This window comes from Sapajus apella, unplaced genomic scaffold (genome assembly GCF_009761245.1).
Source record: "Sapajus apella isolate SASKATOON/1434 unplaced genomic scaffold, GSC_monkey_1.0 scaffold26, whole genome shotgun sequence".
NCBI classification, from domain to species: Eukaryota; Metazoa; Chordata; class Mammalia; order Primates; family Cebidae; genus Sapajus; species Sapajus apella.
The window spans coordinates 4,691,626-4,714,246 of record NW_022436966.1 but is presented as its reverse complement, the minus strand read 5'-3'; the positions used below and the strand labels follow the sequence as shown (position 1 = coordinate 4,714,246).

At 38.8% G+C, this 22,621-nt stretch overlaps 2 protein-coding genes across 2 annotated transcripts; one reads left to right on the top strand and one right to left on the bottom strand.

Moving 5' to 3' along the window:
• Positions 1 to 361: 361 nt before the first annotated feature.
• Positions 362 to 7,437, bottom strand: GKN2 (gastrokine 2). Its single transcript, XM_032291701.1, has 5 exons — positions 7,414 to 7,437; positions 4,867 to 5,004; positions 2,253 to 2,363; positions 1,418 to 1,574; positions 362 to 579 (listed from the first exon to the last, which is right to left on the bottom strand). The coding sequence occupies exons 1-5, from the start codon at positions 7,435 to 7,437 to the stop codon at positions 497 to 499; spliced, it is 513 nt and encodes a 170-aa protein (XP_032147592.1). The 3' UTR covers positions 362 to 496.
• A 7,803-nt stretch (positions 7,438 to 15,240) lies between these two features.
• GKN1 (gastrokine 1) lies at positions 15,241 to 21,315 on the top strand. The gene is made up of 6 exons (XM_032291884.1): positions 15,241 to 15,355; positions 17,955 to 18,008; positions 18,095 to 18,232; positions 19,203 to 19,313; positions 20,244 to 20,391; positions 21,054 to 21,315. The coding sequence occupies exons 1-6, from the start codon at positions 15,344 to 15,346 to the stop codon at positions 21,146 to 21,148; spliced, it is 558 nt and encodes a 185-aa protein (XP_032147775.1). The 5' UTR covers positions 15,241 to 15,343; the 3' UTR covers positions 21,149 to 21,315.
• The last annotated feature ends 1,306 nt before the right edge of the window (positions 21,316 to 22,621 follow it).

Genomic DNA, 22,621 nt, shown 5'->3' with positions numbered 1-22,621 from the left:
AGCTGGGCACTTTTTCAGGAGAGAGAGTTTCCTTCACCTGAGCATTCAAGTTGTTTGATAATGGTGTCCCATGTCCCTCCCCTGGCCAGGTCAAGGCCACCACCAGTGAGCCTCTGCTCTTTCCAGGTTGCTCCCATATATTTGGATGATTAGATGGGAAGCTGGTCCAGAGGGCAGATGCAGAGATGGAAATTTGACCCCAGCTGATGAGTCCGCATGTGACCCAGTGGTATCATCTAGGAATTTTCACACATTATGCGCCGTATTTGAAATCCTGGGAATTTTTTTTCTTCTATATACTGACATAGACATTGCTTGGATTCCCTTTGCTGCTTACAAACAACAACAAACACAAAAAATATCTGTAAATACAACATTTATGTTTTCCGACTGAATTTCAAAATAAGTTGGGGCATTGGGAAAGAATTTGGTTGACTTTTGAGTGTAAACCAAGGATGTATTTCTTTGAAAAGATAAAACAAGAGGGCTGATTATCCTAAACACGAAAATCTGCACAGATTGAAATTCCCAAGATGCCCAGGAGCCCAGCCTTTGCACAGCCTCCAGCACCAACATTATCTGGAAAGGGGAAAATTTTTCAAAGAAAGAGCATTAAGAAATATATTATTGGAATTATTAGAATAATAATACATTTGCTTAAATAAAACTGACAATTTTTCAAAGCACTGGTTGGCTCAATCCCAGTGATATTATGCCATTCTGTGTCAATGGCATACCTACATAGATATCTACTTTATGAATGAGTATTTAAAATTTTTTCTGGGCAGTAGATATACAATAAATATGAATTCTTCTTTATCTACCTTCCAATACTCTGAGAAATTTCCTTTGTTGTATTCATCATCATCAGTTGGCCCGACCTCTTTCACTCTGCTCTGCCACATTTAGAAATTTTGTATAAAAATGACAGTAATATCTGCAGTGGCATATGTTACCCAGATGAATCAGGGTTTTTATTCCCTGTTGTAAGTGCCTTTTCTTTCCTGTAACAATTCTATTCTAAATCCTGAGAGCATTTCTTAGTGACTTCCTTCTTACTATCTTCAAAAGATGTTCTAAGGGCCCAGAAGACTTTGTGCTACTTGAAATTCTTACATATAAAAGTATACAAGAATCCAGTCGTTTTTCACTGGCACCCAGGACTCTTTTATTCCATCCCTTTTTTTACTTGTCAGCTTCTTCACTAGACTATGTATTCCTTGGAGACAGTTGAATTTATTTCTGTATTCCTAACATTTAGCACAATTTACACACATGGTACGTAAGTAATTCCTAAAGCAAACTGAACTGAGTACAGTACCCATTTATTTGTGTTTCACACGGCACCTAACAGAGCACCTAGCATACAGTAGCTTTCAGAAAACATTTTGTGAATGAATGACTTATTGGTACTCACGTGTTTTTTCAACCACTTCACCCTTATACAAGGGGATATGTTTGCAGAGTTTCTCAATGGGTGACCCAAACAGGAACCAATCCACATCTGTGATCAGAGACTCCAGAGGGTTGTACTTGACCCAGGTGTATTTGTTGGAGAACATGTTGTTCAGAGCCTAGATCAGTATAATGGAGAAGAACAACATAAAATAAATTGACAATATTTGGCATACCTTATTCTAAATTGTGACTATTTTTCTCATTCAGATTATTAAACAGAAAGAAGTTAGGGATCTCAAGGCATCATCTCTTTTTGAGTATTCTATCTGTGAAGTAGTCTCATTAGTAATTACCAGTGTTATTTTACCTCTGGTGGCAATGAAGCCCAAAGAAGGTAAGTTCCACTTCAAAAGTGGCACATATGAGAAGTTGTAGAGGGAGACTTAGACCTTGGGTCTCTAGCCATAGTGCCGTGTTTGTATATGTTCACTATACTGTATTATTCTTTGCATCTTTGTGTCATTGAATATTACAATTTCTCTTATTAGTCTTTCAATTACTATTTCCCATAGCCCTGATCTGATAAGAGAAGTTGGTCAGTTCTTGTTATATGGAATTTATTATAAGTTCTTGTATTTAGGACTATGTGGTGGAAATCAAGCTGAAATGTACTCCTGCTCTTAAGAAATAATAAAATAAAAGTGAAAACACTTTAATAACTTTAGTAATTTGAGTATCATATTTATGGTAAGGTATGATAGTATGATCTTCTCTCTCACCCTCTTCATTTCTCCATAAACACCAGTATTGCCTGGTTTAAGAACAGAGAATACTCAAGAGTGCCCCAGAATTACCTGTCTCTCGTAGATGTACCGTTGGAGATTGTTCAGAGGAGGGGTGTTCTGACGGTCCATCTTCAGGATGAAGCAGGCTCTTCGGGAGAGCACCCTGGATGCAATGTAGCCCTGAGGCAGCAAGAGTACAGTTACTGATCTTCCCCAGTTCCCTGAGATCTGAACTTGGTGAGGAAGATGCCTAAACCTCGGAGGAAAGACTTGAACATGCACAGTGAATATATGATGGAATTGCTTTCCAATCTGCAATCAATTTTATCTACTTGACTTATTTTACACATTTTCATTTTTTCACTTGTCATTTCTACCCCTTTGAAATTGTGCAAACCCATGACTGTATTCTCCTTTTCATGTTATAGAACGAGAGTCTGTAGTTTGAGGTTTGAAAGATTGAGAACAAGCAGTTCTCTATCTCTTTCCATTAATTTTTTTTTTTTTTTTGAGCCAGAGGTCTCACTCTGTTGCCCAGGCTGGAGTGCAGTGGTGCAATCTCGGCTCACTGAAGCCTCCACCTCCCAGATTCAAGCAATTCTCCTGCTTCAGCCTCCCAAGTAGCTGGGATTACAGGTGTGCACCACCACACCCAGCTAATTCTGTATTTTTAGTAGAGATGGAGTTTCACCATGTTAGCCAGGCTGTTCTGGAACTCCTGACCTCAAGTGATCCACCCACCTCGGGCTCCCAATGTGCTAAGATTACAGGCATGAGCTACTGCACCAGGCCTCTTTCCACTAATTTTATTCTGTCTCCTCCCCAGTTCAGGGTAAATACAATATTCTTTAGCACTGTGCTGTTCAATATGATAGTTAATAGCTATATGTTGCTATCCAAATTTAAATTTAAATTAGATAAAATTTAAAATGCACTTCTTCTGTTACACATTTTGAGTACTCAGTAACCACAAGGGGCTGGGGGCTTCCCTACTGGACATGCAAATCTAGAACACTTCCACCACTGCAGAAAGTTCTGTTAGACAGTGCTGCTTTAGAAACTCTCATAAGCATACTCATAACCACACTCATGCCCTCCCCGACACACACACACGTCTCAACTATCCTCCCCTCATTTACCATCTTCTCTTCCTCTCCAGTTTTTTCCATCGCTTTACCTCAAACCCACGCTGGCTGGATAGGGATGGGTTGGAGTAAGGTGGTATTAAAAGAGCAATGGAGGGTAAAGACCCTGGGGCCAGAAGGGACCTAAGGCCACTGAGTCTTCACCTGGAATGAAAATTGTCTCTACAGAGTTCCAAGTAATGATACATTCTAGAAGGTTGTATCTAATAGAAATCATTCTGTTTCCTGTTTTTCAATTCTCACAAATTGTCAGTTCCTAAAATTCAAAAATAGACTGAACCTGGTGACAATGGAAGAAGCTTAAAGCAAATCCTTGCCACTCTTATTTTTTAAGGACACTTTTGAGATTTCCATGAAGGTTACTTAAAAACAATTTCAGTGCCACTTCCTTTTAAACCACATCTTCTAATGACTGTATACTTTCTAATGTGGCATTGAACTGTCAACACCAATGGGGAAAAGGAATGTAAAGATATTTCTAGAGGAAAAGGGACAGAAAAGCATGTTCAAAAGTCTAGTGAGAGTCTAGCCATAGTGCATAGCTCTGAACCTAGGTAGAAGCAGGTTCACAATTCATTGGTGGAACAAATGGAAAACAAATGAATAAATAAAGGATGAAAGATAAGTTTTCTGAGCCAGTTTTTGTGACTTATTCTTAATGCCAGTATCTAACACTTGAAAATAGTTTAGTGCTTTTAGTTAGCAGACTTTCTTTCTTACAGAAAAAGTATGATTTATTGTCTATTCTATGTACATAATTAAATGTGTATCGTTGCTCTAGATTTCTGCTATGTTGTGATTACTTTGTGATTGTGATTGTTCTTTTTATTCTTTTTTCTTTTTTTTTTTCTTTTTTTTTTTTTTGACTCAGGATCTTGTTCTGTCACCCAGGCTAGAGTGTAGTGGTGCAATGTCAGTTCACTGCAGCCTTGACTTTCTGAGCTCTAGCAATCCTCCCACCTCAGCCTGCCGAGTAGGTGGGACCACAGGCATGCACCACCACACCTAGTTAATTTTTGTATTTTTAGTAGACATGGGGTTTTGCCATATTGCCCAGCCAGTCTCCAATTTCTAGGCTCAAATGATCCTCCTGCCTCAGCCTCCCAACGTGCTGGGATTACAAGCGTGTGCCATCATGCCCAACCGATTGTTCTTTATCGCATGATGTTCTGTGTTAGAAGCCCTATTCATTCATTTATTCACTCAACAAATGTGTATGAGGTCTGCATGCTGGGCTTTGCTTTGGGCTTTGGTTACTCTTCTCTTTCTGAGCCTGTAAGTGGGATAATAGCATCACTCTTCCAATTTCTACCTGAGAAGGTCAAGCAAATGCATATGTTTCCTGTCATATGTTTTTCTTCAAAAATTTTTTAACCAATTGCTTGATTATTAAAAGAAAAAAATGAAAGTGAGGAAATTCTTAAAGAATTACAAGGTTAAATCTAAGAATTCAAGTGTATATGTCCAATATATATATAGATCCCTCTGCGCTTTAGAAAACTAGTCCTGAAGAACACAAAAATTCATTTGCTGCTTACATGTTTATAGTCAAAAATTGTGGTAGATGAGCATGATCCTGCATGGATGTTAACAATGGCGATATTTTTTTCATTGTCAATTGTCACTGTCTCTTGAAGATTGCCACCATTGTTGTTTGGGCTGACGATGTTATAAACCTAGATTGAAAGGGAAGACAAAATGTTTTTCCATAAATCTTATACATTTGAAAGGCAAATCTTCTGACAAAATAAAGCCTCTACCTGCTATAACCCAGGGATTAGAAACTAAAACTCTCGACTGGGATCCCAGTCCGAAAGCTTGTGATGCCATAAGACTGCAAAGCTTTTTCTCATAGCTTACTATATTATATACAGAAGAAGCAGTGACATCACAGGAAAAATGAGACTGACCACATTTTAAAGCAATGGCTTACATTTGCAAAGTATTGTGGTTGGAGAGGAACAGCCAAGCTCATTGTTTCCACTATTGGTAATTTCTGAGATTCCAACCCAAATAAGGCACATGGCCTCTCTACTGTCTTTCAAGCTCTCTTGTACCTTCCCTTTTCTCTCCCAACATCTCCAAAAGATAAAGCCCATAAGGAACCAACCGAACCAACTGACCTCATATCCATGAGACTGTATCCCAAAGATGGTCAGCACCACCAGAAATGCCACCTGAAAAACAGACCCACCACATCCATTCTAGGGTAGTCATTAGGGTGGGGGCAGGAGGGAACACTGGACAGGAAAAGCACAGATATCTCAGAAAATGTACACCAAGAGACTGAGTGGCCACAGATGGTCAGCACTCCCTTTCCGAAGTGTGAAGCACACACATTCGCTCAGTTAACAGGCATTTGTTGAGTTCATTCTATTTGCCAGACACACAGCTCTATATTTGCCACCTAATTCCCAACTCTTTCTAGCATTATAACCATCTAGATAGTAGGAGAAACTTGGAGCAGGTGAGCAGTGAAGGACTCATTTTACTATGGAAATACCCAGGTATGATTCATATTGGCTTTGGGTAACAGTGGTCAAATTGTGTCCTCTCGTTAAAAAAAAATAATTAAAAAAAAAACAACACTTTAATCCCTTAAGACTGAGAGGGTAATACAGATTTAAAATGAATCATGGGTGACAAAGACACAATAGGTTCCTAAGGAAAACTATGAAAATAGAATGCTTGAGAGCACAATTAACTTTTGAGGCTGACATCAAGCAAAACTGTCATATTCTCCTACAACCCATGCCTTAGTGATACCGTCCTACAAGTGCTGGGCCCACAGGTCGTGAGGCTGACACTGAGGCAGTTCTGATGTTTTGCTGTAGTTATGTAAGAGTCTGCTTCAACATGCTAACCCAGGTTTTGTACCTTCTCTTCTGAACATCAGTGAACTGTACTATCACTGAAAACTACATCAGTACATGGTTTACTGTACTTTCATTGAAGACTACTGACGAAAGGAGTCTTGGGGAAGGGGGATATTTTTAAGAACTGTCAGTGGGACTTTTCTATTTCCCTTTCCATCCCACCCTGATACATCTTCTCTTACCACAGACCAGCTCTAGCAGCATATGATACTCCTGTATATCCTATTAAATGAGTCTAACATAGTGGTTTGAACAAGTAGTTCAAGGACTAAACCACCTTAAGGGTATGATTAGAGAGAGCTTGGGGAGTGTCCTGCACCCCAAAATGATCTCCCATGCAACATCGTGGTTAATACACCATGGTTATATAATAATTTTGTGCTTCAAGTTTGGGTCTCAATTTGGAAAATCAAGAGAGCCCCAAGAGAGGGAGCTGTTAAACTCTTTAAGCTGACAGTCTTAAACATTTTAGAAAGAGGTACTTAACATTTTGCTTTCCCCTTAACAGCTGAATGAGAATAAAGGACAGAGATTGGGGGAGCGAGTTCCATTCTAGGTCAGAACACAGCCCACTGTCCATGGGGCACTGTAGTGTGGAACTATGGAGGCTGGTATCAGATGGAGGAGTAGAGTGGCCATAGAAGGAATGTTCTGTTCTAAGGGAGAATTTAGTCGTAATGGAAGGCCATTGAAGACTGTGGCTGCTTAAATTTGCCATGATTGTGCCTGTAAGTGGGGATTAAGATGGATAAATTACATTCTAAATCCCACATTTATGGGCTTGGGAAAATCACATTCCTCTGCCTCTCAGTCTCTTTGTCTGTAAAATGGAGAGAATACTACTCAGCTCATAGGGTTGTTGCAATGAATAGATGAAATTATTCATGTGAAATGCTTAGTGTAAGGCTTAGTATGCATTCGAGAAATAAGGGGTAGTATTACTACTATTATGATATTATTTTTAAATTACCACTTCTCTGTTAGATCGCAAATGTAGTTGTTTTAAATAGCCCACATTCCCTACGAAGCTCATATTAAGGGATTATTACTAAACATCCTCCAAATCAAAGTTCTGCAGATATTTCTTTGTGTTTTTTTAGTGAACACCTCAAAACAGACAAAGGACAAAAAAGTAAGACTTATTAAACATCTATTTCTGCCAAAGATATCATTAATTCAATCACATAAGCTTAGAAGCATGCACAGTACCTGTCTAAGACCTCCGAAATCCATGTCATATTAGATACAAACATTTCCTGTAGTCACCACAAGAGTATCAAGAAGCAGAAACAAATACTCACAAGGATTTTCATTCTGCCTGAAGGAAGATGGTGCTGAAGTGTGTAAAGCTGCCCCGTCCAGCTGCTATTCTTTATATAGGCTTCAAGATGTGGCCATCTCTTTTCCAAATGATCACTTTGGAAAAAAACCATATGTCTATATCTCTGACACACCCCAGCAAACTCCTTTATCAGAACTGAGATCCAACCACATACCTGATATCAATGAAGTTCATTAGTCAGTAATGAAAATTCACCCCTTGGTCACTCTGTAAATATTTCCTGCTATCTGCACTATGCTGCCTTTGAGATTTTAATTTCCACCCTTTAAAAATATTGCAAGATGCTTGTTCTATGCACACATTTTCTAGCTCTATAAGGACAAATTCCTAGCATCTCCTCCTAAAGCAAGAATGCTTCCTTAAGGCCTGAGTTGGGCCCCCACTCAATGTCTTTTCATCACTGTTCTGCTGGCTAAATTCTTCCACAGAGGAAACAGATATGAGACTGGGTTCATATCCAGTCATATCTGCTGGGGAGGCCTACTTTGAGAACAAACAGCCTAGAACTTTCTTTGTTCTTCCCTTTAAATTAGTGTCAATTTCCAGAAATCCATGAGGAACAAGGCTCAGAAAGCACTCTCCCCAATTACCAGGGTTAACCAAATTTTTACATTAAGTTTCACCCAAAACTGCACAAAACTGCAAGTTAGAGAGCTCTAGTTATCTTGCAGGGTGTTAAGATTTTCAGACTAAAAAAAGAGAAAGAGAATAAAGTTTCATTTGTGTAATATTTTTTAACATGACAATTAGAAATGGCTAGCTAGTGTCGGGGTATAATCAAAAACTCATGAGAGGACATTAAAAAAACAAACAAACAAAAAATAGTAAATTGCAGCCAGGTGCAGTGGCTTATGCCTGTAATCCCAGCACTTTGGAAGGCCAAGACAGGCAGATCACCTGAGGTCAGGAATTTGAGACAAGCCTGGACCACATGATAAAACCCCAACTCTACTAAAAATACAAAAAAAATAGCTAGGTGTGGTGGTGCTCACCTGTAGTCCCAGCTACTCAGGAGGCTGAGGCAGGAGAACTGCTTGAACTCGGGAGGCAGAGGTTGCAGTGAGCCAAGATCACGTCATTGCACTCCAGCCTGGGCAATAAGAATGAAGAAGGAAAGATGGAAAGAAGAAAGAAAGGAAAGAAAGAGAAAAAGAGAAAGAAAGAAAATAAAGAATGGAGAAAGAAAGAAGGAAAGAGAGAAAGAGAGAGAAAAGAAAGAGAGAGAAAAAAGAGAAAGAAAGAAATAGGAAGAAAGGAATAGAAAGGAAGAAAGAAATAGGAAGAAAGAAAGAAAGAGTGAAAAGAAAGGAAGAAACTCACAGCCTAATAGATATCCAGAGATTCCATCATATATCATCTCTATGTGCATTCTATTTCAAGGTAAGTCATGAAATTCTAAATAATAAAGTGTATTTACATTTCTAAAATGTATATACTTATTTACACTTTATATGTGCTTGATGTGCCTTTCTGAAAATAGTAAATCAAATTGAAAGGTGTATCAATTATAAAAAAGGTTAAGTGACTATGTTTTTAGAGAAACACCCATGGCCACCACTTAAAATATTAATTTACTGGGAGGAGCTCAGTGGTGTTGAAACATGTGGGTGTGGAAAAGAGAAAAGAACCTTCAGACATCCAGGGAAGTATTGGGCCAAAGAGAAAGGGGAGTTTCAAGTGGCAATTGGTGAAGATTAAATCCCTGTAATATCTTGATCTCAGTGTGCAGCAAATTGTAGGTTTTTGGTGGTTGGATAATGCCGAGTCAATTTTTCTCTATCTAATTGTAAATGAACGAGATAGTTAGCAACCTTAAAAGTTAAGCCGAGAGTGTTAAGAATGCCATAAGACAGTCTCCTCACAATTACTGAACCTCCAGTTCACACCACCTGGCTCTGCTGCTCCTCTAGGCTGGAGTGGTCTGATCCTCTCTGTCTATGTCAGTCTATCCCACAGGATTCAGCCAAGGCCTATCTGCTGCATGAAGCCTCTGTAACCACTCCAGCTAAGAGATGGCACACTCTTTTGAATGTCTGTCTCTACTGCTCATTTGGCATAAAGGAAAGAGTGCAGGCTCTAGGGTTATGTGAATTCATCACTCCATTCTTACCTGCATGTGACCTTGGATAGCTCAAAGCCTCTCAGAACCTCACTCACTTCTCATCTTCCTTTGGTGTGTCTATACTATGTGTGTGTCTTGCCTCCCATCAGGACTAGCTATGCAATTTAGAATGCTCAATGCAAAATGAAAATGTGGGAACTCTTGTTCAAAGAGCAGAGGAAAAAAGCCTTTTTCTTTGATCCATAGGTTCTCTCTTTCTCTCAACTTGTGATGGTGTTTTTATTGGCTATTTATTGTCACACACTCCCTTTGGCATAGGGATTTTTGCAAAGTAAGTGGCCCCTGCAACTCAGCATCTGGGTGTATGTGTCTGACCTTAACTCTTTCCATATTTGCAGCCGTGTACCACCAGTAGAGAGAAGTAGAGGAGTGGTGATCAAGAGCCCATCCAGGGAGGTAGGCAAGCAGGACCACGTGTGAACCAAGGCTCCAAGCAGGAAGAACGCAAAGGATGAAAGAGATGCTCCATTGTCCCATTAGCTCCATTTAGAAAACACAAATTCAAAAATAAAAATATTAGGATTTTCAAGATTGCAACTGGGAAGCACTAAACCCAAGTGTAGGGCTCTCTTCCAAGTGTGGGCCCTCTGCGACTGCACTAGTACACATATCGACAAAGCCAGCCCTGCCTTTCCTATAGATATCAGGATCCTGGAGTGTGAGCATTGGTTGTTTTACATCTTTAAATCTTCTGTAGCAGTTGTGTTTAATTGGGACATGGCATTAGCTGCAGCATGCTGCATTGCTTTTAATGGGCAACATGAGAAAATGAGTAGGGGGTTGTTGGCCCAGTGACCCATTTCTGAGCAAGCAAATGAACTTTCCTGGCCTGGATGAGAGGAGTTGGCTTTTATTCAAATCCAGTGGGACCTCTGAAGCAAAAGCACACTCCAGAATGAATCCTGATAAATACACTTTATTAAGCATTTCCAGGAATTAGACGCTGGGAATGTAGGTAGGGAGAGAGCATAATTGAATAAACATGGAAACTCAAAATTCCCTGAGGCACCCCTGAGGATCCAATGTCACCATCTGAAGATGTCTTCTTTCAGAAGTGGAAAGATTGCAGATGTTTGTATTATGTTCTATGTAAGATGCAGAAAAGGAAACCAATTCTGACCAGTCGCTCTACAGAAAACTCCATGCTTCACAAAACTGCTTCATTGTTCACTGGCCTTAGGGCAAGTCCTTTCCTTTGGCCTCTTCTGCCAGGGAAGCCACCGCGTGGTGGCCCCAGGGTCCTCGCAAGGCCCCGACTCTAGACGTGGCTCTGCCAGCACTAGCGCTTTGGTTCCAACCACTTTGGATCTGATTCTCATCTTTCAATGAGCAGTTTAGTCCTTTCCCGGGCTGACTGCTGTTATTTAATGAACACACCATCAGTACGAGTGCTTTTACACCATTATCTCTAAACCACTTCAATATGAACACTGAACAAGGTATAGTGTTATTATTTCTGGATTAGCCAAGAAGTAATTATAAAGCAACACGTTGCTATCACTTTGTGATTTCTATTCCTCATATGGGCTTACTTTAAATCTTTTTCAGAACAGATGTGCTTAACCAGGCTTGATTATTCTTCACAATGATAAAAATGAAGTTATTGGTCAACATTTTCTTTATCTTTACTTTCATGTGTTTTAGACTCTTGATGCAATTACTCAGGAGATCTTCTTTTAGCAAAATTTTTCCAAACCCTATTTACATCACTCTACCACTCCAGGTAACAACTAATCTTAAGCATAATATATCACTGTCTGCCTCTGAGGAGATCCAGAAGGTTTGGCAAATGCAATTGAACAGACATACAAGCAGCCACAGAAAGTCAGAGTTATATGTATTTTGGAAGGCAAGAGTCCCAGAGGAAACAACAAAAATATCTGTTCAGTGATGCCTTAGCAAAGTGCTCCCTCCACTCTGCTGTAATTTGAAAAGAATTTCTTCCCTATATAAAAATAATTATGTATTAAGTTTGGATTTTCTGGAACTAGAAGCTCCTCTGGCAATAACTATTAAAATGTTATTTTATATGTTTCTATGGCTATGTTTTAGATGTGTCATTCCTGGCCATAAGTACATACGGAGGCTTTGATAAGAATGTGTCACTGCTGCAAGCACCAAGGCTGTAGTCACCAGAACCATCATGAAAGTCTTTGCTGCGGGCTGGGAAACCGAGGCCAGGGAGTGGCAGAAATTTCTCCAGAGTGAAGTGTATTCAGACCCCACAATGAACCACTTGATTTGGGGCCATCAAAAGGACAATCAGTCTAGTGTGCAGTTTGCTCAGAAAGACAACAGTAAAGGCAAGGAGACTGAAATAGAGTCTCTGCATCAAGGGACTTCCACACTCAAATAAATAAATTATCATTTGCAGGCAAATGGACTAAGGCCAGTTGAGTCCTAACTAACAGAAAATGGAGCAAGAATGAAAAGGAAGCCAAGGTTACTAAGGGCTTCACAGGTATTAATGACCACAAGATCAGCCCATTAACAGGTCCATACAGAGACAGAATCTTGAGTTAGAATATTTAATGATCAAAATATGCTCTATAGGCAAACATTTCCTTCCAGTCAGAGAACAAGAAGGAATTTACAAACTCTGATTTCTGTGACAAAGCACTTTGGTTCCAACCATTTGGGATCTGATTGACATGTTTTAATGAGCAGTTTAGTCCTTTGCAGACCGCCCTCCAGTTGCACACATGAGCATAATGCACATGGGAAGCATCAACATCTGCTCCACACGGAGGGAGTTTCCACTGAGCACGACACGACAGGGTGTGGAGTAGAATGAAGCCTTGGGTGTGTGTGCATTGTGAGATAAAATGACGATAGGGGCTTCTTTCTTGGCACGGCCCAGCATCAATCTCTGTAGGCAGGGCAGGCTCTATTTACCCATGGGCTGGTTTGTTCTACACTAACCCCAAGGCACAGAGGTCACACCATCAACTGAGACTCCCTTCGTGTGTCATCACAGCCAGTGTAGGGCTGCCTCTCTCAGGCTGGCACCAAAACCAGAAATGAATAAATATAACGTACTTTTTAACCTGTAGCTTAACATCTCCTTTATGCAAGTCAAATTTTATAAGGTGCCTACTGAGCACCATGTATGTGTCTGCATATTTTAGATTCTAAACATTGACATGTTCTGTCTTCCTCCCACGAGAAGAATGAAACATAAAAGTTCTCAGGGCAAGAGACTTGCTCATGCTTCATTTTGGCCTTGGATGAGACCAGGATTGAAGTGAAGGTTGACCCCCACCCCGACCCCCACACTCCCTCTCCCCCAACCCCCAACACCACACAAAGTACAGAAAAAGAGGTTCCTCTGGTTGTAGAGCCACTGAAGCAACAATATTGTATAAAGGAGGAATTTCTTCTCTTTTAGGTTTCTCTTCACAGGAAACCTAAGGCCTAAAGGGAAAAAAAAATGACTCATTGAAAGAAGGGAAAATAGAAACTAGGCCTCTTGGCTCCTAGCTTCATCCAGTAGCTTCCCAAATGGGTTTTCAAATCCAGGGTGCATCCTTAGAGGTGGCACAATTGTTTCATTAAGTCAGATGTCCCCAGAGATGTTACTAGATGTTAGGACAAACAAATTTTTAAAAAAGGAAAAGCAATCATGTTTTGTAGTCAACTAAGATGAGAAGAATCTGGATAAAACAGTATGATATATATTTCTCCCCTATAGATTTCTTAGCCCATTTGATGTGTGAATGTGAGTTGTCAGTCTCTAAGTGGTGGATTATTGGACCCAGAACTCTACCTATGTATCTATGTATGTGTATGTATGTATCTATCTATGCAAGTGTATGTATGTGTCTATCTGTCATGGAACATGTTACAGGCCATCATTTCACAGGTCCACTGCAGAACTTCAAGCCCTTGTCCTTGGTATGATGTGAAAAATGTGTGCTGGGCACTGCACCTGTATACCAAGATGACTACCTGTGGCTGAGTTTAAACATAGAGGCCATGCTGCCCACTCACCGACTTCTCAGTGACATAAAGTTTCCTAAAGCAGATGAAGACCTCTTCGCACGTCTTCCCCTTACCCCAGGCTTATTACCTTTTGTGGATAAAGAGTGAATTTGAAAGAAATCAGTGGACACATTAAAAAACACCAGTAATATCTTACTGCAGCTGTTCTAATCCCCTCTTACCAATATTTTTGAAAAGATGTTGATAGCAAATCAAGCTTTATAATCATGTGACTCCATCTTGTAGTTTCAATCCACACACAAGAGGAAAATTATAGGCACGAAGTTTCCAAAGGGAAAATTTATAGATTGGTAGTTAATGAAATACAGTTTTCCTCTTCAGCAAATTGGATTTAGTAGCTTCATCTTATAGGAAGTAGCAGGAAAAAAATTAAAACTAACTCACCTCTAAAACTGTTTTGAGCATTTACTTGTTTATCCAAGTGACAGTTTCTATTCTCTGTTTTTGGTGAAAATATTTTTTATTATTTTAATGTAACTTCTGAAAACTAAATTATCTAGAAGCAAATAAAAAGAGATTTCTTTTATAGTTTCCAGAAGAAAAAAACAAACAGTAGGAAAGTTCTATCTAGCAGATGGGGGAGATGTGATGGAGGCAGCAATATCTGAGCTGAGCCTTGAACGATGAACAGGAGTTTACCAAGAGAAAGGCTAGGGGGTGGCCCTCTGCAATAAAACAACAGCATGTACAAAGGCATGGAGGCATACACACTTTGACTTCTCCAGGAATGGTGAGAATTCTGGTGGAGCTGGAATATAGATACACGGCATGAAGTGGCAGCTTTTGGAAACCTTATGACAAAAGACCCTGGCTGCCATTCCAATGAATTTGAACTTTCTGTAGGCTGCCAGTGAAATTTCCAAGCATGATGGAGTCATGTCTATCTATGTACTTCAGAAAGACAACTTTAGGGTTAATGAAGAAAATGCACTGGAATATAAGAAACTGGTGACCAGAGTGATCAATTTCACAACTGTTGTGAAAGTCCAGATGAGGGGAGCTGTGGGCAAGGTCAGAGTTGGGAGGCATTTCAGAGATAAAATGACAGTAACTAACTGGATGTGAGGCTGACAAGAAAGGGCTGTATCAGATGTATGGTGCTATCATTAAGAGAGCTCAACATTGTAGAAAAGAGATCGGTTTGGTGGGGGTTGTTCACAGAACATGCTTAGCCTAAGCAAAACCATTGCTGTGGCTTAGATAAAAGTTAAGAAGGGGAAACCATTTCCACATTCCTGCAGGAGCTGCTGTCTGGAAGGCCTGGTATACACACGGTTTTTCATCTGTAGTTTTGTTTGGTTTTAGGGATTACTCTTTTTCTGAGTCTGAGAATGTTAATGTGTAAAATACACCCACAGCTTCGCTTGGGTGAGAAGTTATCATAAATCATATTGATTTTGTTTTAATACCTTCAGCTTCAACAAGGGATGACTCAGGTTAACTCCACATGAAAAGTTGCTTGCTCAGCAGCCAGATATTCTGAAAGGTTTCCTGGTACATTGAGACATGTCACAGATAGGAGAAATGGAGGAAGATAAGCCTTTGACCCCACCTGGTAACACCCCACCTGATAACACCTTTGAGTCAAGCTTGTTAAGTACAAATATGAGACAGCTTCTCATTCAGGTCCACACTTACCTTCTCCTCTGCTCCACTGCTTTTGTGAAGACAAGATGAAGTTCACAGTGAGTAGATTTTTCCTTTTGAATTTATTGCCATATAACTGGAGACTGTCAATATTCTGAGATTTAGGAGGTCTGCTTCTTATGGCACCGTAATGGAAAATTTGTTTAACAAAATTCTGTCTTCAAACACATGGACACAGAGAGGGGAATGAATAATACACACCAGGTCCTGTTGGGGAGTGGGAGGTGAGGGGAGGGATCTTAGAGGATGGGTCAACAGGTGCAGCAAACCACCACTGCACATGTATACCTATGTAACAAACCTGCACATTCTGCACATATATTCTGTGGTTTATTTAAGAAGAAATAAAGAAAAAATATATTTTCTATTTATGTAATCATGGCCTTCATAAGCATCTCTATAGAGAAAGATAATCGTGCTGAGACTAGACAGCTGTCTGAGCATCTTACACTGACTTATACTTAACAAAATGACTTTTCACATCACCTGACTCAGGTCTCCATGCAGGGTAAGCAGTCCCTGAGCCCAAGAAAGCGCCTGATAATCCTCATTCTTGAATTCCTCCTTTTACCAAAATTATTCAACATGTTCAGGCAAGATAAAAAGCTTATTATCAAAGTAAGCAGGTGAATGAGACTTCTTGTCACATTTGTTACAGTAAAATGGGTCTCCAAGGAAGAAAGATTTGCCTTGGGCTCTAGCGTGGCCATTTATTTAAGAAAGCATCTAACGCATGAAGCTACCACAGCATCTCTCCTGTGGCTCTAGGCAGAAGCCTGAGAGCGTAGGAGGAGGTGGACTGAGAAACCCTGCCAAAGGAACTAGTAGTGTGGGGCATCTTAAGATAATTATCTAGAACTAGGTCTTCTTCATATCAGCAAAGTTTAAAAGGGTCAGAGGGAGCTCCAGAAACAGGTTAGATCTGATTTCTCTCCTAGTTCTGCTGTGAACAAGAGGTATAAGTTTGGCCAATTCACTTAACCCCCAAAGCTCAGTTACCTTATCTGTAAAATGATTGCACTGTACTAGTTGGTCTCTAAAATTTCTTCTACCTCTGACTTTTTAGGAGACTAATTTTTAACTACTTTTTAAGCTATTGGGAGAAAAATTTAAAAATATTTTTTTAAATTACCTTGAACCTCTAGAGCAGTTCTCAAAACTATTTTGTCCCAGGCAAAGGAAATGAGACTAGATACCCAGAATGAGGCACTCTGCATAAAGCTCCTGCTCTGACAACCAATATCATGGAGCCTGTGATACATGATTAAAACAAGTATCCTGGGACACTGCTAGTGACACCGTCTCTCCTGATCACTCTTGCCAGCCAGACACTCTATCCTTGCTTTCCCATCATCGGCATCCAATCTGCCTACTAATCCATTGCTTTAGAAAGTTGGCTTTTTCTCAAATAAAAATATTATTTCTATTAGGAAGAAAGCATCTCATGTTAAATAGGAAAATTAACTGAAATCATTTTCAGATGTGATTTTTAGAACTTACAGCCATTTCAAACCAAAGTATTCATTTATTCTATACTACTCATTGTAAAACTTACTCCTTTTTTTTTTTTTTTTTTCAAGAAAAAAAAGACAGTTTGCTTTATTTTAAAACAGTAACTTTCTTATATTGGGGCACTGACCAAAATTCAACACTGATACAAATATATGCTTCTTAGGAAGTCAAAATATGTGCCAGGCAAATTTCTGAATTTCACTAAAGAGAGAATTTGAAACCTTATAAAACGATTAGAAACGAATGGCAGGTGAGCATCAACAACCTGTGTAACACAGGCTGCAGTACAGATTTAAGCTGAATAACCAAGCCGTGTCAGTTACCCCAAATCATTTTTGTTAATATTTAGAAGAATGCACATATTTTCAATAACTTTAAAGTGTATCTCTACTCCCATCTCTTAATACTGGCAGGAAGTATAACTTTCTTCTTTTACTAGATTTTAATAATCCAAATATCTACTCAAGGTAGGATACTCTGGCATTAAATATAGCTGAGTTTATCAGAAATAGAAAAATCATGAAAAATTCAACAAAATGCATTCTTACCAATGATAATTTATAGGAATTCATTTGCCAAGTGAATGTTTCATTATAAAGTTAATATTTTGATGAATCTTAAAAATTTTTAAACTCTATTCTGACATTTCCAGAAGTATTATCTTAGCAAAGTCATCTTTAGGATGCCATTTATTAAACTGAGAGGAAACAAGATGGTACATTCTGGGTTTTATTTAAAAGGGGATTTAATAATTTGATTTATCACTACTTGAAAATTACATTTTTTTTCCTCAGTACTGGATGGCAGTGAGATGAAAGCAGCTTTCCTGGTTCTCAACTTCCCTTCTTCATCAATGTTTCCAGTTTTTCATAAGACCTTCGCTAAAAATTCTAAAACTATATATCACATTAATATAATTACTTATAATTAATCAGCAATTTCACATTATCATTAAAACTTTTTATGGTTAAAAAATGCAAGGCAAGAGAAGAAGAAAACACATTGAACTAGAACTCAACACATTAGAAAACTTAGTGACTATTTATTATAAGCTTGGACAGAGGAAGACAAAAGAAGACATCATTTTGCCATGTAACAGGAGACCAGTGTTATTTGTGATTTCAGATCGTCTTCGCTGGACTTCTCGGAGTCTTCTTAGCTCCTGCCCTTGCTGACTACGTAAGTCACTTTTTCAAGTTTGCTACCAAAATGCACTTGCAAAGAAACATGGTATTAAATCACTCTCGATCCCGTATAAACTTCAGAATATCAACGTCAGTGATGACAACAACAGTGCTGGAAGTGGGCAGCAGTCAGTGAGTGTCAACAATGAACACAACGTGGCCAACATTGACAACAACAACGGCTGGGACTCCTGGAATTCCATGTGGGATTATGAAAGTGTAGGTAGTCAATATGCAAGTTTTACCCTATTATTTTAAATTAGATTTCTTTTTTTAACAAAAAATGTGCATGCTGACCATAAAAAAATTAAAAATAAATTCTAATTACACATAAGCATACAGTTATAAATAAAGATGCCTATTTTACTCATCCAATTTTGTTCCCTAGAGATAACTACTGTTAATAAGTGTTGCATGATCAGTTAAATTTCAAACCAATAAACACTATGTTCAAAGGATTGAGAGTATACACAACAAATACGAACCTCCTTTTGCCTGCTTGCAGAAACCCTCAATAATGCTGAAAGACTTGCACAATTTTACTGCTTCCAAAGCCTAGCCTATCTCATTTTGTTTTCAAAGGAGGCTTTAGGACCTCCTTCTAAAGAGATTGAAATTGACATTTCATCCAAAACTCAAAAGGACCAAAGGAAATGTAAATGACAATATTAAGGGAGGAAGGAAAGAAAGGAATAAAGAAAATGAGAAGCAAAGAAAGAAATACTTGGCACTAGTTAGAAGACCCAACTCCGCAATTACCAGATATGTATTTAACAAATTATACTTTTAAATAGCAAACTCTTATTGTTTCCATTTTATCTGGTCAATTGGAAAACTAATTTTTGTCTTAGCTGTCTCCTTGAAATGTGAAGATCAAAGGAGACTAAAACGTGATAGCTTTTAAAGTCTATTTCAGTAAAACAGATTTATGTAGAGGGGTTCTTATCACACTAGAACCTGAAAATAAAGCAAACAAGTTAGATGTTCAGTCTCTGCCCTCAGAGAACTTGCAGTCAGTCCTCATAAATGTCAGCAATAGATGTGATTGCCAAGCAGGTCTACAACCAGTGCTCTTATCCCAGCTCATCATGATCTTGGAATTCCATTTCTCTCTGCTGGTGGAACTGACTTCTGATAAGAAAAACTCCTTGGAGAACACATGCCTCACTATTTACCATCTCTTTAACAGGGCTTTGCTGCAACCAGACTCTTTCACAAGAAGGCATGCATTGTGCACAAAATGAACAAGGAGGTCGTGCCCTCCATTCAATCCCTTGATGCACTGGTCAAGGAAAAGAAGGTAAAAATAAAAGGCTTTTGATTTTTGGTGAGAGGAGAGGTTTTATGATCGTCAGAAAATAATGAGAAGATCACAGTCATTCCCTCCTGACCACAGTATGTTGTAGTGTGCAGCACGAAGGGGGAAGTTATTGGTGATTGCCTGAGGGAAGGCAGCTTCTGCCACATCAAATGCTGTGACTCACCTATCTCTAGAGCTGATGAGCAGAACATTTGAAACCTTGACTGTTAGAGGAGCAAAGCTCTGGTCACACCAATAGGAGCCCTCAGTACTTTGCCAAGGACATTTTTCTACAGAGTTAGTTAGGGTTATTAGATTTAGCAAATAAAAATAGAAGATATCCAGTTAAGTTTGAATTTCAGGTAAGCAGCAGGCCTTTTTATTATAATATATCCTATGCAATGTTTGGAACAGAAAAAGGATCCATTGTTTATCTGAAATTCAAATGTGACTGGGTATTATATATTTTGTCTGGCCATACTAATCCAGGTAAGTGAAAAGAAGGAGTCTATAATGCTTTAAATGCTTTAAAATGTTTGCCTGAGTTCATATTCCTATAACTGATAAATGGGTACCTTTCATTGACAAGGTAGAGAAAATAAATAAACTACATTCTCAGAAGATGATTATTACATCATCTAATCCAAGGAATCTATGATGACCAAATGAGGTCCAAGTTTCAGAATAAATTTAGCCTAAGACTTCTGTTTTTATGAGAAGGTGAGGTTTCAAACCAGCTAAATCTCTTAGAACACTTAGAAATTTTAAGATATATAGAATAAGCTAGAAATGGCTCTCCTTCATCTTATGGAAAAATTTAGCTGAGCAGTACTCACTGTTGGGCTTGTATACCCCTCAAGTCAACAAACCACTGGGTTTGGCATTCATTCTCTCTCATTCTTCCTTTCTGCCTGTCTTTCCCACATTCAGCTTCAGGGTAAGGGACCAGGAGGAGCACCTCCCAAGAGCCTGATGTACTCAATCAACCCAGACAAAGTCGATGACCTGAGGAAGTTAGGAAAAAACATTGCAAACATGTGCCGTGGGATTCCAACATACATGGCTGAAGAGATGCAAGGTCAGTAGCATCCCTACTGTGCACCCCAAGTTAGTGCCGGTAGAATTGTCAGACTATTCTTGCATGTGTCTGTAGTGGACACCAGTGATTCAGGGATGGTCATCAAGGCCAACATTTGTGCAGTGCTTGCTCTGTGCCAGGCAGTGTTCTATGTGCTTTAAGTGTGTTAACTCAATTGCTTCTTCACAGAAACCTTATAGGTTCTATTTTATTCTTACTTATGGATGAGGAAACAAAGAGGTACAGAGAGAGGTCCTTGCCTGGTTCAATTCCAAACATTTTGGCTCTGGATTCTGCACTCTTAAATATTATGGAATGCTGCCTTTCAAGTGTGAATCAAGAGTAAACTCAAGTCATACTCAAAAGAATGTATGAATGGCTAAATCAAAGGAAAATGCTAATAGAATCTATTAACTTTCTATAGCTCAAACAATCCATTTCTGGACATTCAAAGAACAGCTGCACAAAAACAAGTGTCTACCTAGTGACCTAACTTAACAGCAATTTTCCAGGTCTCCGAATTGATTGATTTCATCATAACAGATAGATAAATCTTAACATTAGTGCATAGCTAGTTTGGAAACCCCTACTCCCTCAACCCCCTGCAAGAAAACAGTTCTTGAATAGACATTAATATAGGCTTCTTCTTTTCTTTCTATTAGGGGAAAGCCTGTTTTTTTACTCAGGAAAGTGCTTTGAAACCAATGTACTATGGATTGTGAACATTTCCTTCTGTGGAAAAACGGTGGAGAACTAAACAATTGTTTAAATCCACTACGGATTTAGTCATCTGAATAAGCTATGCAGAAAAATATGGGCTCTAGTGGTTTTTATCATGTCATTCTGAAAATTGTTTCTGCTAGGTATGTTTGGTTTCTTTAAGTTTCAATAAAAGCATTTAGCACTGAATTCAGTGTATACTCACATTTCTTATGATTTCTTATGACTTGGAATGCACAGGATCAAAAGTGCAATGTGGTGGTGGCAAGTTGTTGAAGTGCGTTAGACTCAGTATTAGCCTATATTCAAGACCTGTCTCCTGTAAAGAACCCCTTCAGGTGCTTCAGACTCTACTAACCACAACTCTGGGAATGGTTTCAAGACTCTCCGACTGCTCTGAAGGCTGCTCTATAGTTGTTGTGCACAGTAGCGTTTCAGACCAGCAAGGACAGAAATTCACTCAGAGTCTCAGAAGCCAGAAAGGGTGGTTTGTTACAAGGATATAAGCATATCTCAAACAATCTGAGGGCAAGAAAAGCAGCTGGGTATCAAAAAGACTATAACCAGGAACTCTACTGACACCAAGACCCAAGTCTGCTTCTCTCCCTGAAGCCACACATTACCTCTTCTCTCTTCATCTCTAAATTTACTTCCTTCTTTTTAGCATCTTGCAGATGGCTCTTTTTGTGCTCATAGTAGAGAATGGCTGAACCAAATTTTCAGCCTCATCTCCCATGTTTACATGACTTTCCAGTTCAAGAGGTAATACCTCATGTTGAATCTCTATTCCATTTTCCTTGATCCTGTTTGGCTCAAAGTTCACAACTTCCATTAACTGATGGCCAGGAGAATGAAAAGTCTCAGAGAAAACAGAGACTCCAAATATTGTGTATTATAATACAAAACTGTTAATTTTTAAAAGTTGCTCCCATATCTTTTTAAAATCCCCAATGCCATGAGGAATATCTGATCCACTCCCATATCTTCAGGTAAAATAGCCACAAATAATCCTAACAAATAACACTAAAGACATCAATTCCCACCATTTGAAAAAAATGTTAATATTTACCATTTTTTATTGGGAGGGAACTGTTATGTTTTTCCTCATACTGATGTTATTTCATTACTGTTCACATGAAGTGTGCTATGAGGTTAGTAGAAATTTCAAAATATTCTGAAGACATGAAAGGTAAAAACTTGTCAAAAACTCATCAAAGTTCATGGTCTTAAATACTTCCCTACAGTGAGTAAGAAAGAAATAAAATTGTGACTCATAAACTGGATACAATGTCATGTACCTGACTTTTGGGAACTGGTAAATCCCATGTTTCTCAGAAGAATTGTCTAGCCCCTATTTCAGGATAAAAAATTAAATTCACTAGGAATATATAAAAATTATATATTATGCATACCTACCAAAATATAAAAAAGAAAAATTATAAGAATTGCAGGAGAATTTAACAATTCCATTATCTTAGTTGAAGATTTTAATACGTATCTTTCAATAACC

Bases quoted from the DNA above. Each gene is read 5' to 3' on its own strand.
- GKN2 (XM_032291701.1), bottom strand. From the start codon at position 7,437: ATGGATTTCGGAGGTCTTAGACAG. The intron at 1,575-2,252 runs GTAATTCTGGGG...ATACTGATCTAG, and splicing joins GGTACATCTACGAGAGACAG to GCTCTGAACAACATGTTCTC. The intron at 580-1,417 runs GTGAGTACCAAT...TCCCCTTTCCAG, and splicing joins TGAAGTGGTTGAAAAAACAC to ATAATGTTGGTGCTGGAGGC.
- GKN1 (XM_032291884.1), top strand. The intron at 19,314-20,243 runs GTAAAAATAAAA...TCCCACATTCAG, and splicing joins CACTGGTCAAGGAAAAGAAG to CTTCAGGGTAAGGGACCAGG. The intron at 20,392-21,053 runs GTCAGTAGCATC...TCTTTCTATTAG, and splicing joins CATGGCTGAAGAGATGCAAG to GGGAAAGCCTGTTTTTTTAC.